Source organism: Bicyclus anynana, chromosome 8 (assembly GCF_947172395.1).
Source record: "Bicyclus anynana chromosome 8, ilBicAnyn1.1, whole genome shotgun sequence".
In the NCBI taxonomy this organism is placed as follows: Eukaryota; Metazoa; Arthropoda; class Insecta; order Lepidoptera; family Nymphalidae; genus Bicyclus; species Bicyclus anynana.
This window is the reverse complement of record NC_069090.1, coordinates 6,908,401-6,923,168: the sequence shown is the minus strand read 5'-3', so window position 1 is coordinate 6,923,168 and position 14,768 is coordinate 6,908,401. Positions and strand designations below refer to the sequence as shown.

General features: G+C 36.2%; 1 protein-coding gene across 6 annotated transcripts in view; it reads right to left on the bottom strand.

Annotated features, from left to right (window-relative positions):
* LOC112047745 (protein son of sevenless) overlaps positions 1 to 13,343 on the bottom strand; it is a 58,977-nt gene extending 45,634 nt beyond the window's left edge. For 2 of the 6 annotated variants that reach the window (XM_052883030.1, XM_052883029.1), the window contains exons 1-11: positions 12,976 to 13,343; positions 10,796 to 10,915; positions 9,253 to 9,387; positions 8,123 to 8,299; positions 6,307 to 6,528; positions 5,348 to 5,477; positions 3,921 to 4,024; positions 2,200 to 2,367; positions 1,373 to 1,437; positions 1,022 to 1,152; positions 292 to 392 (exon numbers count right to left, since the gene is read on the bottom strand). In XM_052883030.1, coding sequence (XP_052738990.1) covers positions 292 to 392; positions 1,022 to 1,152; positions 1,373 to 1,437; positions 2,200 to 2,367; positions 3,921 to 4,024; positions 5,348 to 5,477; positions 6,307 to 6,528; positions 8,123 to 8,299; positions 9,253 to 9,387; positions 10,796 to 10,915; positions 12,976 to 13,071 — 1,449 coding nt within the window. In that variant the 5' untranslated portion in view covers positions 13,072 to 13,343. The remainder of the gene's footprint in view (positions 1 to 291; positions 393 to 1,021; positions 1,153 to 1,372; positions 1,438 to 2,199; positions 2,368 to 3,920; positions 4,025 to 5,347; positions 5,478 to 6,306; positions 6,529 to 8,122; positions 8,300 to 9,252; positions 9,388 to 10,795; positions 10,916 to 12,975) is intronic. The other 4 variants (XM_052883033.1, XM_052883028.1, XM_052883032.1 and 1 more) reach the window with 4 other exon arrangements.
* Positions 13,344 to 14,768: the final 1,425 nt, after the last annotated feature.

Sequence of the window (14,768 nt, the reverse complement as noted above, 5' to 3'; positions counted from 1 at the left end):
ATCATTTATCTGTAGTTCGTAATATCTGGTAAGGCGCTTTTTGGTGATGATTTAGTTTATTTGGCGGAATTAAAATCGTCTAACTAGAAAAGACACAAAGTCAGACATAAACACATAACATATAGAAAAGTCTGCGAAGTAATAAGTAAAATGACCCGAAAGGAAGATGTTAAGAAAACCCAAAGGGAGAAGCTAAGAAACCTTAAAGGTAGAAGTCAAAAGATCTTGAAGGAAGAAGTAATAAGACCCCAAAGGAAGAAGTAATAATACCTCAAAGAAATAAATACATACCAAACTTGTGACAGGCTTGCACAGCAGTAGTAGGCCGTCAAATAAAAAAGCTCGACGCTCCGCTACCCTCTTGCCGGGGCCTAGCTTCGATAATGTGTCCTCTGTAAAGTGAGTTTTCAATTATTGAGCAAATTTTTCTCACATTATGGAATATTATATTTATCTAAAAATGAATCTTAAATCTTCCTAAGCGCAAATCTCGAGAACAGCTGAATTTAGTTAATTATTTTTTTTAAATACTCCTTGAAGTACGAGGATGGTTCTTACGGAGTTTTTTTAGGGTAGGGGTAGGGTAGGCGTAAGGTAGGGGTAGGAAGAATTGCACGAAAGTCAAACCAAAGCTTGACCGAGTCTGCTAATAACTAATAAAATAAAAGTGAATGTGACATTGTTTGTGTACCTATTTGTTTCGCTTTCACACCTTTTTTTTGCATCTCCTTAAATTTATACCTATCTATCGCTTTACGCATTATAATGTGATAGGCACTCGGCATAGAAGTCAAGGAAAATATGGCAACATCCATAGTTTCACTTGCATTGTGGTTCTTTTATTTCCTTTGATACATAGACCAGGCCTAGATTGATGTGATTTATGCCTTTATCATGATCCCATGGTTTGACCCGCGTAGCACCCATTCCCATGGTAATACAGGGAACAAACAATCAAATATTTCCTACTTATAACACCAGTATAGAAACAATTTAATGTGCAACACAAAATGTTACTAACCTCTGATAAACTCATTGCAACACTGAGGCACGTCGCGCGCGTCCCAATTGTCTACGTTTTTGGACAGATCGGTGATTTTTTCTGTCGCGAGTTGCCTTCTCAGACGATTCGCCGATCTTATTGCTCCCTCTCTGTAATGAAATGGTATAAAATACAACATTTAGTGAGTTTTCAGTTTTTTAGTTTCTTTTAATTTTGATTTGAAGCCCAAATCCATATTCTTAAATTAATGTACTTGCAAAAACCGAATATTATTTGTTTATTGCTCCAACAAAATGCAATATGCAAACAGATAAATAACAAAATTTTTAAATCAACACTCAACATTAATATGTATGTAAGTATACTCACAGCTTTGGTCCGTTTCCCATAGCTTTTGTTAATAATTTTTCTATTGGATGTAGATTGCACTCGACCTGTAAATAATTTTATTTTACATAAATAAGCAACTAGGTCAATACACAATGCAAAAAAAAATACATTTAATAAAAGGTTTAGTAGCCCTGAATCTAGTTAATATTGTTTATATTGACTAGATGAATAGGTAAAAAGTTCAATCATCATTATTTTAAAGACTTATATAACTAAGCTTCAATTTTTATAAGAGAGGGGATAAGGAGCTTAATTCCATCACTCTGATCCAATTACAACAATTTAAACATAACAATGATGTTAAATTGTTTTAACAACCACTATCCACCATCAACACAACCAGTTAGTTCCGTGTTGTTCTTTTTTTATTGAAATTTTTAAAGGAAAACTTGTACTCGCACGCTGGATTTCAGGTATAAGTTGGTGAATGTGTTACGAAAAGTGTACTCGAGCGATGCGTGTTGGCATCTACAGGCTTAATGTTTGTTATTTTACATTACCAGTAGACGGCGTTCTTAGAGAACTTTAAAACAATCCCTTTTTAGACACTTTTGCCCATAGATGGCGCTTTGTTCTTTTTATTTTTGTTCAGTTTGAAACCACCGGTTGATGGCGTTCTTAAATAACTTTGAAACAATCCCATTTTGTACACTTGAAGAACCTATTGCGATGCCGTTTTCGCTGAGGCTCATAGATGGCGCTTCACGACGACGCGAGACACGTCAACACACGCGGTCACGTAGGGAGCCTCGTGCAGTAAGCAGCATGTTATATATAGAGCTGTTAATCTCTAAATCTCTACTCGCCTGTTTGAAGCTCTCGCGGTCGTCGTGCGAGGGCGCTACGGGCAGCAACGCGCGCACGTAGCTGTGGTATAGATACACGTGCGCCACCGGCGTTAGCAACAGCCGCGGCAGACAGTACTTCACCGCCAGCCGGAACCCGTGGCCTGCCGTGTCTAGACGTTCAGCAAGCTGTGAAAGCGACATTTCATCAACATCATTAATAACCCATATTCGGCTCAAAGTTGTTCGCGAGTCTTTCAGAATAAGAGGGGTTAGACTAATAATAATAATAAAGTACAGTAGAACCCGCTTAAGACGATCACGCTTAAAACGATTTCTCGCATAATACGTCATTTTACGCCAGTCCCTACAACCTGAGACTTGTTTTCATACATTTCCTAACGCTTAATATGATTCGCCATCCCGTTTAATACGCCTACATGTCACACGCGTGTGATTCCAAATGCGACAAATAAATTACAACAGATACATCGGGACATCATAAAGGTCCTTAAACAAGGTTGCAGGACGATACTAATACATGATATCTTAAAAAACTGAATGATCCTGACAGCAAACAACCCTTGACATGATGCGATTATAAACAGAAAATTTTGAAGACGCACTGCAAAAGTAAAATTTAATTGAAAAGTTTGTAATTACTAATGCATCAAAATCTTTTTGCCATACCAGTATTTATGTGATTACTTTAAGTAGCATAATTAGTTAGTCTTCACACCAAAAACACTAATTTTTGTAATTGTATATGTGTAATTTTGTTTTTATATTTTTCACAATCCCCCGCCCATATCCCGTATAATACGCTTTCCCGTATGTATGAATCCCATTGTCTTGGGTATGAGCGTCCTCCAGCAGTTTCCATTCTCCTCTGTCTCGTCCTGACTTCATCCAACCCTTACCAGCCACTTGGGCAATGTCATCAGTCCAGCGCTTCTGGGGTCTGCCAACTCTCCTTTTACCTAGTGGACCCTGCCATTCAATGACGGTAAGTGTCCACCTGTTGTCTTTCAAGCGCGATACATGCCCTGCTAATTTCGTGTCGTGCTTTGAAATGCTTTTGCGCATTCCTCCCGACGGTGTCGCAGAAGAGACTACGCAGTATTTTCGGGAGGTTATGTGGGACTCGCCAGGACCAGAATATCCACTACAACCCAGCCCAACCCTCCGCATTTTAAATGAAGCAACAACGGATCAATGGGACATTCCACATTGCTGCAGTTAATAGTATGATAGCCCAATTGGCTGACTTAACACACAGAGATAATTGGCTTGGATGGAGTATACTATGATATGTTTTACTCACCACTGGATAAATGAAGCAAGAATGGATCGAATGGGACATTTCACATTGCTGCAGCTAATAGTATGATAGCCCAATTGACTGACTTAACACACAGAGATAATCGGCTCGGATGGAGTATACTGTGATACGTTTTACTCACCACTGGATAAATGAAGCAAGAACGGATCAAATGTAATAGTACGATAGCCCAATGCGGATTGGCTGACTTCACACACAGAGAATTAAGAAAATTTTCAGGTAATCTGCTCGGTCAGAGTATACTATGATACGTTTTCATGCGTGCATATTGCGTTCATCAACTTATAAGACATCATATCAAATGAATTTGCCACAAGTTTAACTTTAGGTAGTTTTACTTAAAGCTGTGGCAAATTGGCTACGTACTGTGGCCTATATGAATAAGTTTCTATAAACTCACCACCGGATCGTCCACAACTTTCTGCAGCGCGTCTCGCGATTGCTTCTGCGTGATGATGTTCGCGTATCGCACGTACGCGCGGAACTCCTCCACTTCTGCCAACTCTGAAATTTTGTAAATACGCAATTGTTAAATGGTAAAATCATCAAGTTTATGAGACAAATCTTAGCATTCCTTGGATTCACTGTGCGGGTGCCGGGTCCATCGAGTGGTGGAGAGAAAAACTCCGAGCAGAGTCCTGCACATGTGACTACAGGATGTAGGGTTAAGGAATTCCTTGACAATCGATCAACACTCCCCGTTCTCTGCTCGTGTTGTTCTCCCTGCCTAGCCAAATTTGGTAAGATCCTATTAGAGCAGCTTTGGATACTCGTTTTAATATAGAACTAGCTGCACTTCTAGAGAGGCCATGGTCTTTAAGCAAATTGTAGAGAGATTTTGCTGGTAATCGTCTCGCACCTACTTCTACGGCGTACAGACTAACTACATAGCCATTATTAGTTAGTGCATTTGTTAGGTAATAATTTTTATTCACTAACTATACTACACAACTAACTATATAAAATTTTTAAACCAGGATAGATCAGTTAAAGTATGTAAAGGTGTGTCATAAAGGTAGAAATGATAGAAAAAGAATAAAACGCCTACAGCAAATATTGTATTAGAATTATCATAATTTGTCATTAAATCAGCGTTGTAAAAGCCATAACCTTTATCTATGAATGACTTGTACTTTCTTTTAGTTTGAAATCTTAAAAACTTTACAAGACAGCATATGACATTGACCATTAGGGGATCCTCGTGATTTTATCCGCGTGAAAACCTGTTTTTAGACTGTTAAAGAAGAACAATTCTGTCCACTATTTTTGCGTAACTTTACGCTACAGAAGCTTTAAAAGGGAATATTTTCTCCAGTTTTTGTCACATTTTTTATAGAAGCTCTTTTCCTCGTGATTGGTCGTAACGTGATGTTATAGAATCAATAAACGAATTATCCAATACAAAATTAACTTTTCGATTTACCTAGTCAAGGTTACTACAACATTGATGATTTCCTTAAAGTTAAAAGCGCTTGGAGGCCATTGGATCAGCTTCCACCTTCACACAAAAAGTAAAACTATAAGAAATTGTAATGTTATCATCAATTGTAAATTATAATACTGTATGATTTTTTAAAAAGAGCACGTGTTGAGTTTCTTGCCGGTTTCTTCTCAGCAGAACCTGCATTCCGAACCGGTGGTAGAATCTTTACAAATAGTCAACTGACGTGTCAAAAGTGCTTGTAAACTGAGCCTACTTGAAATAAATGATTTTTGATTTTGATTTTAAATCAGTAGGTAGTTCCTGAGATCAGAGTGTTTTAAACAAATTATGTCAGTGAAAGTAACAACTTTATAATATTAGTATAGATATTGTCTATTATTTACCCTCAAAACAACTTCCGACGTACGGCGTGGGCGAGTCTTGGGCAATTTCCATGGCATCTTCTAGATTACCCAGCAACATCACTGTCAACTCATATATGTCCACTATGTTGCCGAATATTAGAGATATCGCCTAAAAACAATAAATAATAAATAAAGATATTTTATTGAGTAGAGTCAGTTACAGGTATTAGTGTTAATAGTCATTTATTTGCTAAATTATATATTTTTATAGCGTATTTCTATTATTTTACAATGTGTAACTTTGTAACCATTAGTTTTTTTGCGTATTTTATTTTGTCTCAATAAATATAACCTAACAAATTTTACTTTACTTTCGCAACCAATGTGGAACAAATGAAAAAATTTGGTTTTGTAAAGGGAGATTATACAGGTCGCTCGAGAGTATTTCCCATAACTCTAGGGTTATATTCTTTAAGGTAAATCAATTAAATATGTCCAAAGTACATGTGTTCTAAAATGAATATTTTCGGAGTAAATAATATTTCTTTTTTAAATCGATCTTAAAATATGTCCGATAAACGCATCCTTATTATAATTACATAGTGCGGAGTGCCAGTTGCAACTATCTCGTCGCTTTCGTCAAAAATGTAGTCTAGTACTGTCATCATCATCATCTGAACTTGTCATTGAATAAAAAAATATATATTTACATTTTATCTAAAGGTTTACATGGATAGTCAGAATGATTTGAATTACTTTGTATGAAAAGACAAGTTTTTTTTAGTTAAAAAAAATTGTTACACAGTTTGGCACCTATAAGTGGACTCGTCAACATCTTGAAGTTATGGGAAATACTCCCGAGCACCCTGTATATTTTCTAAATTGAATTCTAAAATATATATTTGATAGACACTAGTCTTACTATTACAGAATATAGGAAGTTTAAGCTAAAGTGATTTTGGCTTGGTATAGGCTGATAATGAGAATCTAATTCTTACCCTATGATCACCTTCGAGTATCTTCTCAAGCTCATCTTTGAATACCCTAATTATAAGATTTAGATCCCTCAGGAAGCTCCTCTCATCAGCTATGAGGTCTCTCACAATTTCGCTGTAACTGAGTGACCCGCGTCTGCCTCGCCTGTCAGCCCCTAGCGACGACGCGTTGATAGCCACAATACCAGCTAAATCTGAATCTTGGTAGAACATGTCGATTAATAACTGAAATAAAACAAATATTTTTTTTTTTTTATTCTTTACAAGTTAGCCCTTGACTACAATCTCACCTGATGGTAAGTGATGATGCAGTCTAAGATGGAATCGGGCTAACTTGTTAGGAGGAGGGTGAAAATCACACCCCTTTCGGTTTCTACACGGCATCGTACCGGAACGCTAAATCGCTTGGCGGTACGTCTTTGCCGTTAGGGTGGTAACTAGCCACGGCCGAAGCCTCCCACCAGCCAGACCTGGACAAATTAAGAAAATCTCAATCTGCCCAGCCGGGGATCGAACCCAGGACCTCCGTCTTGTAAATCCACCGCGCATACCACTGCGCCACGGAGGCCGTCAAAAAAATATATTTTATTTCACATTTCAAATTCCAGACATAACTCAAAGTGAAACTAAAGCGGGGCTCGTAATTCTAAGAGTCAATGGACTTTGAGGTCCCAAAGTGCTGGAATGCTGACCAGAAAGCGGTCTCCGTGGCCCAGTGGTATGCTCAGTGGACTTGCAAGACGGAGGTCCTGGGTTCGATCCCCGGCTGGACCGATTGAGGTTTTCTTAATTGGTCCAGGTCTGGCTGGTGGGAGGCTTTGGCCGTGGCTAGTTAACACCCTACCGACAAAGACGTACCGCTAAGCGAATCAGCGTTCCGGTACGACGTCGTGTAGAAACCGAAAGGGGTGTGGATTTCATCCTCCTTCTAACAAGTTAGCCCGATTCCATCTTAGATTGCATCATCACTTACCGTCAGGTGAGATTGTAGTCAAGGGCTAGCTAGCTTAATAAAGAATAAATAAAAAAAAAAAGCACAGTTGGTTGACTTCTACTAGGCGGATTGTTGAAAACAAACAAGTAATGGGGTGCCCCTCTGCAGTGTCAAGAAAACACTGTATCTAAAACAATACCAATTACTGAGACATCGCAATTCTTTGTTTTAGTACCCTATTATTTGTTAGAAACAGTGTATACAATTAGCCTATTTATCAGGGTATTTTTGAGTCTCAAATGAATTATTTAAATGACAGTGTATGTAACCACATGTGAAGAGCTCATCTATCTGAAGATACGGTGTATTGTCATGGGACAGCATCCCTAGTGATAACCTTAGTAATTTTTGTATGATTTTATGATAAAGTCACTTAGTGTAAAAAACACTGATGAGCAAACTTGGTCCAGATTTGACAGAAATCTAATGGGATTTTTTTACTGAATGGGGATGATGACTAGATTTGAATATATTGATTTTTATGATACATTCGGGTAAATAAGGTCAATGGTAACTAATTTATACATAAAAAGCAAAGATTCTCTGGATATTTGCAAAATAAATAAGATTATAATATTTCAAAATCTATTAAAAAGCTTAGAACGTAGTTAGATGAAAATTCACAGTTTAGCTTCCTTACATTAAATGTGTAATTTTTTAATAAATGAACTATAAACATAAACATACAAATTACAAAGATATTAATAATTTTGTTTGAAATATCCATATAAATAAGTAACAATCATTATGTACCTACGACGTCATTAATTCGTACCATTTTGTATGGGACGTTTCTTTAAAAATCCTTACATACTTCATACTAACCTTATCTGCACACATTGCAGTTTTAATATCCCTAGTTGTGATGACCTGGTACCCACTTTTCATTGAGATCTTCTTAACAAATGTGCCTGCTAGCCTCAGTACGTCAGTGCTAATATACTCCAGTATTGCTACTATGTGTAAGGTCACTGACATATCTATTTTGTATTGGAGGACCTCCTAAAACAAATGAACACTTATAGTAGGGGAGCCAAAGAGGGGATTTTTGCAGTTACTCAACAATGTGCAAGGTAAGTTTATCTGACATAAGGGAGTATACCTTGCACGTCGTTGAGTACTCTAACGACTTGAGCGTAATGTGATGGAATGGGAGGGTCCCAAAGTTAATAGATAAAACCCTTATATTTAAGTCCTCGAGTTACGAGCGTGGTTATTTTTTTACTTATTTTGAAGGAATCTCTATATTAATTGCTAAAATTTTCTGAAAATTTCAGTAAGCCAAAGTAATAAAAACTGCTTTTAAAGTCTGTAAGTAAATAACATTTAATCTACCAAATGTAATTGGTACCCCATAACGCTTTAGTAACTGCAAATTTAGCATCCTGGGCTCCCTTACTATTACTCAGATTAAGTTAAATACAATGCCAATAACACAGGCATGGTAGTGAAGCTAGGTATTAATGTGTGTATTGTTTAAGTATATTTATTTACGCCCGCGACTACGTCTGCGTGGAAATCGATGTAAGCTTTCAACCCCTATTTCACCCCTTTCTATTTATATTTTTGCATGTTTACTAAACTATAACTAAACAAACTATAACTCAAAACATGAACGAATTATATTTAAAAAAACTTTCTACATTTTTTTAACCTTTTAGGGTAGAATTTTAAAAATTCTTGAATGACATTATTTTTAGTATTTTTCTGGTAGTAGGCATACCAATTTTTACAATTTTTTCCAAGAATATTTGCCATATTTTATAATATGACCAATTCCCCTACATCTAGTCGGGAAAGACTGCGCTAGGAGTGGGTACGACAATAGACCAACGGGGCGAGCCCAAGCATCGAACCACCACCCCTCGTGATGAGTCCAACCGCTCTTACTGTTGAGGCAGTGAGCTATTGAGGCAATTGTAACTTGAAAACTGAAGGACTATCTTTATTTATACCTTCTGTATGTATTGGTGTATTTTATCCAAAGGCAGCAGCTTGCGTCGGCGAAGGGTGGAGACATCGCGCGCATCTTTGACAGTCCACTGGTCAAAAGGTTTCGGAAATGTCTGTGCTACTCGCTGTTCAACGTCCTGTTAGCAAACATTACACAATTTATTCATTACAATATTTTGTATCAATGACTAGTTAGCCCTTGCCTGCAATATCAGGTGATGTTAAGTGACGATGCAGTCTAAAATGGAAGCTTGAGCCTGCTTTCATTTTATATGAGACATCTTAGCATTCCTACCTAGCCAAATTTGATAAGATCCTATTAAAGCAGCTGTGGATACTCGTTCTAATATAGAAGTAGCTGCACTTCTAGAGAGGCCTAGGTCATTAAGCATGTTATAGAGATTTTGCTGGTAATCCTCTCGCACCTACTTCTACGGCGTACAGACTAACTACATAGTCATTTTTAGTTAGTTCATTTGTTAGGTCATAATATTTATTCACTTTCATACTGTGGTCTTCGGAATGTTAGTCTCCCATGGCTGTAGTATGGTCTACAAGTACTGTTCGCCTCATTGTATACCAGTAGCCATATCTCTGACAGTTTCTATGCGGCATCACACTATGCTAATTTGCTTGGTGATACATCTTTGCTGGTAGGGTGTAACTAGTCACAGCTAATACCTATCACCAGACAAGGCCTTTTCCAATTTAGAAATTATGAAATCCTAAACTGACCCAAGCTGAGGATCAAACCCAGGAACTGTTTACCAACCACAGCACTACCAACTGTGTCAGAGATATAGTCAAAATTTTGTTTTGTATTTAAAAAAAATTCTATCTCAATAATAGTAGTGTCACAAACCCAGTGACACAGACAGCCAAAGGAAACTTCATAATTATCTTTGGTCACAGACAAATAAGGAATAAAATCTGTATAGAAACTTTCATATTATGTCCTCTGGTGAGTTGTTATCTTAACACTTATCTAAAAACATGCACCAATCAAACTCAAACTACTGAAAACTACCTCAAAATCAGACTTGTAGTTTCTTAGACTGTAGACTTGGGTCTGTATTCATACTCTGTAACGTTGTGACTAAATAAAATCTGTCTTATATAAATAAAAATAACTCAAAAGTAGTCTTTTTTTTATACTTTCATAAAAGAATACTTTTGAGTTACTTTTCTCATCATTCATGCTTGATGAAAAAAAATAAAAAGGTCTTTGCATTAATTTAAAGGGTATCCTTAAACAATATAACCTGCAGAAAAGGATAGAAACATGTTAACAATTTTGTGACAAAACCATTGCCATTATAATTTTTGCAGCTATACTAATTACTAATTATATCTAAAATCACATAAATAGGATATTCTTCTGACAAATATTGATAATAACTTGCAAGCTTTTATAGATAATCATTATTAAATGTAAGATAGAAGAAAACTTTTTATAAAAAGTTTTCTAATTTTAGTTCCAGAGCTTTCAGAGTGCCTCCATATAAGCCCATGCCATAGTTGTGTATAATGAAATAGTATAATAACCTGCACTGTAAGTGGGAAAGGAAGAGTGCACAGCATTGTAAGCAACCTTAGACAGAGAGACTCCACGAAGTCCAGTGCACTCTGCTCTGCAGTCAGCGTAGGATGCAATGATTCCAGGATCTGTGTGTTGAATACAATTCAAGTTTAATTGCAATTGAATTAAGCCAGATAATAATACCCATTTGGAAAAACTAAAAACAAAAATTCTTAAACTAGTAAAACTCCTCTAATGAAGTTCTATTTACCTTGGCAGACAGAAAATATATTTTTTTTAAAGAATATTTGCCATATCTACAGTAATATTATAAAGCTGAAGAGTTTGTTATATATAATATATAATAGACCAATAGGCCGTGGATCGAACCTCTTGGCGATGAGTCTGACCTCTCTACCCATTAAGCTATTGAGGCTTTAATTATAAACTAGCAAACACCCACAAATCTACATTGGCCAACGCTCCACAGTTTAACACAAGTAGTTCCTGTTCCTGGGATAAAATATAGTATATGACACTCGCAAATAGTGTGGCTTTCTAATAATAAAGACTTTTCAAAATCACTTCAGTAGATCCAGAGATTACCCCTACAGCACCACAAACTTTTCCTTATATTAATAGCTAACGCCCTGCAGTTTCACCCACATAGTTTACATTCATGTGAGAAAATAAGGATAAAATATAGCTTATGACACTTACAAAAATATCACTTTCTAGTGGTAAATGAATTGCCAATACAACAAACTAGCTGTTTATAATTGGTAAAGATAAATTATATATTAATTTTGCCAAAGACTTTGATTAGATTAGGATGATGCAATATGCTCCCCTTGCACCATTATTGTGTATCTGTGTACCCACTTACATCTTGAATGTATAACATTTCCAATTGCAATTTAGTAGTTAGCAAACTCCAAATTTTTATGCAACAAAATAAAACCTTTAATCTACCTAATTGTGGAGCTAATGGAACTGTATAAAATTATTATTGTTAAAGTACTACATTACCAAAATGAACGATGCAACTTTTCACGCTACACTAAGATGTACACTGTTTGCTAATAACAAATTACAAATGTAGTTAGAAAATGCATCTAACTTCATAACTTATTTATTTTAAATTAAATATAATTTTATTCGTCGTTATCAACCCATATTCGGCTCACTGCTGAGCTTGAGTGCGTTAGGCCAAATAGGCCTCCGGCCCTATGCGGATTATCAGACTTCAGAACTAAGAAAATTCTCTGGTACGCAGGTTTCCTCACAATGTTTTCCTTCACTGTTTAAGAAACATGATATTTAATTTTCTTAAAATGCACACAACTGAAAAGTTGGAGGTGCATGCCCCGGACCGGATTCAAACCCACCACCCTCCAGAATCTGAGGCATAGGTCATATCCACTGGGCTATCACATATCTCTATTATTTCACTATAATATGTTATTAAAAATATATTAACTATATCTAATTGTTCTAAGCTTATTAATCAAATTTATTTTCAATAATTTAAGAACAAGTTAATTATTATTAGGTGTGAAATGACTATCAATTTATACCCTCATTTTCAATTTGTTGGTAAACACATTACACATTGCACAAAGTGCACATTGAATATGGCTTTAGTATTAATTTTTTCCAGCTGCAAATTTTGCAAGGATCCTTTATGTTTAATTTTTATATAAATAATATACTCTCTATCTAGAAATCTTTATATAGCTCTGAATACTACTGTGACACAACATAATATAATAGAATATATATAATACTTTTTGTGATAACTGCTTCTTTTATTTATTTTAGTGTAAGCTAAAAGTTAAGTTATGTATGTTCCAGTAACATAAGTATATTAACAATAATTCATTATAAAGAAAGAAACCATCAATAAAGAAAGTGAGATCGACTATAAATTCATCCAAAATATATCCTTGACCTATCAATTGTGACCTCAATTTACATTCTGTGTATACAGTTACTATAATATCAATGAAAGGCGATTTTGATCTAAAGTTGGCCCATTAGATTACTAAGCCTCAAATTGTATACAATGATATCTAATAATAATAAATATGACAGAAATAACGTTTAAATTAATGTTTTCAGGACACAGTTTATGTTTTTCTAATACTAATTGGAGGCGTGACAAAAGACTCTGTTTTGAAATACCTGTGACATATTGTACACAAACCTTTTTGAGAGAGGGGACAAACAGGCCTCGCCATAAATCCGAATTCTCTGGGTCCTGGAAGTCGTAACCACGACTCTCCTCCACTGTGGGCAGCATCGTGGACAACGAACCCGCACAGAAATCATGTAAACACTTTAATCTCGCTCTAACAGTAAAATCATTTCGCTTATCGCGAATATTACACTGCTTTCTAGCGCACAATGCACAATAAGAATTCCGAAAAATATATCATATAGGGGTTTATTGTATAATTAATTGTATTTGGTCAAATATAACAGAACATCACTTAAATTATTTCTTTGATTCATCTAATCGGCAAAACGACGCCATTTTCAATTTATTTACTGGGGTCACAGATTAATAGATATAGGTATCACTGGGGCAAGGAACATATTTACTCTGGAGCACTGGGGTATCCTCTATTTTCTATGGATTATGGAATAGTCTTGTGCAAAGAACATATTACTCTGGGTCTTGTGCTTGTGCACAGACCTTGGAGTAATGGCGAATATGCAAAAAAAATCACTTGAAACTTTGTTATTTATCGGTCGGTTTGTTAACAAATAACGGGCTGTGCAAGTATCGGTCGATGACGTCACGCACATTAAACGTTATATTTAAAACTAGCCATAGAGTAGTATAATACATTGGGAAACTAGCGGACGCCTGCAACTTCGTCCGCGTGAAACTCGATGTAAACTTTCAACTACCCCTACCCTACCTCCACCCTACCCCAACCCTACTCCTACGTCTATCCTACCCCTACCGTACTGTACCTCTACCCGACCCTACCTAAAAATATAAATAATAAGTAAAATAAATAATAAAAAAGCCCTTTATTTCCTATATAAATTTTACAATTAGGTAACTTAAACTAACAAAAACGAAAATTATTTACAATGTACCATTTTTGGTTCATAATCATATTTATACTGTTAGGAACCCCACTCAGGTGAAAGCCTCTTCCAAGGATTGCCATTTCTCTCTATCTTGGGCAATTTGTTTCCATTGCGGTACAGCTAACTTTTTGATGTCATCTTCCCAGCGTGTGTAGGGTCTACCCGTACGACGCTTGCCTAGCGGTCCCCGCCATGCTGTAGCTGATTTTGTCCATCTACTGTCTTTCAGGCAAACAACATGTCCGGCCCATTTCCACTTTAATTTTTGTGCTTGTTGAAGAGCATCAATTACAAATACATAATATACTTTAAAAATGCTAAGCTATATACTTTATCATCAGCTCTTTTTTTTAAATCCATACTAATAGTATACCTAAATGTGAATGTGTGTGTGTCTGACTGTCTGTTTGTTTGTCCATCTTTTTCGGTAAAACTGAGCCTCTGGTTAAATCCGAAAAGGAAAAAGTACCAAAATACTTGGATCTTGCTCATGAGATTACCGTCATGTGTAATGTTGAGTCAACTTCTATTGTTCCGATACCTAATTATTTGAGTCAATGGTCATATTATATAGCAAAAAGCTTCGACCAACATCATAAGGAGCTTTTAACTGTTGAATCAAGAGACGGATACAGAAGAAGGCAGTGATTCTTGAGACGGCGCGTATTATGAGGATCCTCACTCTGGAGTCCTGACCGCCAGTTGCTTGGGCACTCATATGTCCCGCAGCGGGAGGTTTTTTTTTTTAATTTTTGATAGTGTTCAAAATTTAAAAGGGACTAAAAAATAAAATATTTCCTCTTTACGATACACATAAAACATACACCAAGGATTTTATATACACACTAAGTCCATGACTTACACTTATACTCGGCGCCATTACGATACGGTCAG